The 3,966-nt window shown below is 44.0% G+C and overlaps 1 protein-coding gene across 1 annotated transcript; it reads right to left on the reverse strand.

The window, feature by feature from the left end:
- Window positions 1–2,701: 2,701 nt before the first annotated feature.
- LOC104898422 (uncharacterized) lies at window positions 2,702–3,514 on the reverse strand. The gene has a single exon (XM_010685508.2). It carries the CDS (start codon window positions 3,512–3,514, stop codon window positions 2,702–2,704), a length of 813 nt encoding a protein of 270 aa, XP_010683810.2.
- Window positions 3,515–3,966: the final 452 nt, after the last annotated feature.

The following is a 3,966-nucleotide window of genomic DNA, read 5'->3' on the forward strand; positions in this document are numbered from 1 at the left end:
AACATGCGATCCTTGGTACGAGAAACAGAAATACCAAGGAAATAAGATAAAGGACCAAGATCCTTCATCGCAAACTCCGAACTGAGAAGACCAATGATACGAGTCCGTAGAGCCTCAGACGAGCAGGTAAGGATGATGTCATCAACATAAAGAAGAAGATAAGCAGTATCGGAACCCTGTCTGAAAATAAAAAGAGATGTATCACATTTGCTGTTCTGAAAACCCAAGGAGAGAATGTAAGTAGCAAATCGCTGATACCAAGCACGGGGGGCCTGCTTGAGACCATAGAGAGACTTCCGAAGAAGACACACATGTTTAGGCTTGTCAGGATCAACAAACCCGGGGGGCTGATGCATGTAAACGGTCTCATGAAGATCACCATGAAGAAAAGCATTCTTCACATCCAACTGATGAATAGACCAATGTCGAGAAACAGCCAAACTCAACACAGTACGGATAGTAGTAGGGCGCACCACTGGACTAAAAGTCTCACCACAATCCACCCCAACCTCCTGACTCTTACCATTAGCCACCAAACGGGCTTTATATCGTTCAAAAGTACCATCAGATTTTTCCTTATGAGTAAAAACCCATAAGCAACGAACAATATTAGCATCCGCAGGACGCGGAACCAAATCCCAAGTATGAGTGTCAATCATAGCATTATATTCATCACACATGGCGTTATACCAGTTAGGATCATCAATGGCACGGACAGGAGAACGAGGAAGAGGAGAAATGTGAGGAGTCGAGGAAGTTACCAAAGCAAGACTAGCATACTTGGAATTAGGCTTGTAAATGCCGGATTGTGAACGAGTACGCATGGAGTGGGCTGGGGGAGGGGGCGGAATAGGAGAGTTTGCAACAGTGGGTTGCGGTGAGGTGGTGCCTAGATCAGCCGTAGTGGGCTGTGAGGAGGATGGGCCAGGAGAGGGAGGCCCGGGAGAGCGGACCAAAGAGGACGGAGAAGAAGGGGCCTGCTGGCCAGCAGCGTGCACAGCCAGGGGCGCGGATAGTGAGGCCTGCGGACTGGGCCCAGTAGGAGAGGATAATGTGTTTGGGCCGGGAAGAATAGGAGGAGGAGAATTGGACTCTAAATCAGTGAATAAAAATTCATAGGCCGAAGGCGTGGGAGTAAATTGAGTGGAATGTGGAAAAGTGAATTCATCAAAAATCACATGGCGCAAAATAATGACTTTATTCGTCGCAATGTTAAGACACCTATAACCACGATGAGAGGGAGGATACCCAAGAAAAACGCACGGAGTAGAGCGAGAACTCATTTTATGTGGAGAGGTAGAAGACAGGTTAGGATAACAAAGACAACCAAAAGTACGAATGTGATCATAGGATGGTGCTTTGTTAAAAAGAACATGCATAGGAGTGAGGTTATTAAGCACACTAGTGGGACGAATATTAAGTAAATAGGTAGCCATATGTAAAGATTCAACCCAATAGGATGGAGGAAGAGAAGCATGAAAAAGAAGACAACGACAAATATTATTAATAGTTCTAATCATACGTTCAACTTTGCCATTTTGGGGAGACGTATGAGGACATGAATGTCGCCAAATCATGCCATGGGTGAGAGAGAAAGAAGTGAAAGGGTGATTATCATACTCACAACCATTATCACAGTGGAGGGCTTTAATAGAGAGCCCAAATTGAGTGCGAACATAGGCATGAAAACTAACAAAAGTAGGAAACACATCCGATTTATTTTTGAGAGGAAACACCCATAAATAATGAGAATAGTCATCAAGAAATAGTAAATAGTAACGAAAACCTGTATGACTATCAAGAGGATAAGTATATAAATCGGTATGAATAATATCAAAAAGGAGCATAAGTCTTAGTACATGAAACTGAAAAAGGGAGACGACAATGTTTCCTTAATTGACAACCATAACAAACAGAGAGACTTTTGCTATTATTACAGTGAATGAAATTATGGTGCTCAAGAAAACTAAGAACATGATCGCCAGGATGGCCCAATCTATTATGCCAAACTTCAGAGGAGAGAGCAGCAAAAACAGATGGAGAGGAGGATGACAGAGATGAAGAAGATAATGCTGGATAAAGAGGGCCCACACTATTGCACCTGGTCAAGACTGTCCCCGTCTGTAGGTCCTTCACAGAAAAACCAAAAGGATCAAATTCAACAGAGACACAATTATCAGTAGTGAACTGGCGAACAGAGATGAGATTTTTAATGATTTTGGGAGCATAGAGAATATTTTTGAGAGTGAGGGGAGGAGTGGTGTTAGGAAGAAAAGATGTGCCTGAACCTTTAACTGGTATTTTTGAACCATCACCAACCAATATGTGAGAATTAAAAATGCGCCAATTAACAACAGAAGGATTTATACCTGAATTGTTCATAAGATGAGACGTGGCGCCCGTATCCATGTACCAGTTAGAGTCCGGCGGTTGGAGAGATAAGCTGTTGAAAAATGTAGGGAGTTCAGTGGGCTGGAAACTTCCAGGAGCAAGAAGAGCCTGCTGCTGGGCCGCTTGCTGTGGGCGTGGAGAAGAGCCCAATACCCCTTGCTGCTGCTGCGGGGAAGACATAGGCAACGCAGGACCCCTCCACATGGGCTGGGCTGGATAAGGACATGGAGGGTACAGAGCCTGCTGGGCCCAAGGACTGGCCCACGGTGAATAGAACATGGACTGGGCAGCAGATCCATGTGGACTAGTATTATGTAATATTATGACCCCCAGAATGTCGCCCCTTATATTTTCCTTTCGGCTTAGCAGTAGGACGCCCATACCCAGTCCGGTGGCCAGGAGAACCACCACTGGCCGACGGAGCAGACGGCGAGGAGAGGTTGTTGCCGGTCAAAAGCACAGTATCCGAAGAGGAAGAAACGAACTCGGATTTTTTGCGACTAACACGATCAAGTTCAAGCATAGAACATGCTTTATCAAACCTCGGGAGAGGACTAGATTGTTGAATAAGAGTAGACACCATACGATAATCAGAAGTTAATTTGCCGACTAATTGAAGAACAAGACGCTCCTCAGATATGGGATGGTCAATGGCGGCCAATTGAGATGAAATAGTCTTTAAGGCTTGACAATAATCACCAAGAGAAGAGAATTGTGAGAGATGAATATTACCAAACTTGTTTTCAAGATGCACCACCCGAGTGCCTTTATTATCTTGAAAGATATTACGAAGACGTTCCCATGCCGTCATCGCCGTGGATTTGTCATCCAGAATTTTAAGCAGGAGGTCGGTGGTGATCGTACCGTACAACCATTGGCACACAATGGCGTCCAACCGACCCCATAGGGCGTCATCAACATAAGCGGGTTTGGTGACCGACGAGTCGATGTAGTCCAAGACATTATACGCCTTGGCAGTGTTGCGGAATAACGTGGCCCAGGGAGAATATTGGCCTTTCTCAACGTCCAACACCAAAGGAATCAAAGCTTTGACGTTAGTAACGCTCGAAGCAGGGTGATAGGCATGGCTGACCGGCGGAGGAGGAGGCGCGTCGGGTGCCATGAAGGGATAAGTGTGAGAAAGAAGAAGAAGGTTGAGAAACGGCCAAGAAAAGGGCCTGATACCATGTAATAATATGAGAATCCTCCTTAGGAGGCTTAATGAGCAGATTTACATTATATACCAAAGTCATACAACCCTACTTTCCATAATTACATAAGACTAAATAGGGAGACTATATATTACAGAATATATGTACACTAATACTTCCAAGTGTCAAGCAAGGACCGACTTTACATACTCTTACTGTATACACAACTAGTTTTTGGACCCGTGCAAAAATGCACGGGAACTTTTTTGTTTAATAAGCATGTTTATATACCAACTACAGTAAAAGCATATAAAAGATTCTCTATGTCCACTCGATTTAATATACGCTTATAAACTACTCAAAACTCAAATGAGTTGAACCTCTATACCATATTAAATTAATAAACTTTGAACGATGTATTGAA

Source organism: Beta vulgaris, chromosome 6 (genome assembly GCF_026745355.1).
Source record: "Beta vulgaris subsp. vulgaris cultivar EL10 chromosome 6, EL10.2, whole genome shotgun sequence".
Classification (NCBI taxonomy): Eukaryota; Viridiplantae; Streptophyta; class Magnoliopsida; order Caryophyllales; family Amaranthaceae; genus Beta; species Beta vulgaris.

Excerpts from the sequence above, each read along its gene's own strand:
- LOC104898422 (XM_010685508.2), bottom strand. The coding sequence starts at position 3,514 with ATGGCACCCGACGCGCCTCCTCCTCCGCCGGTCAGCCATGCCTATCAC.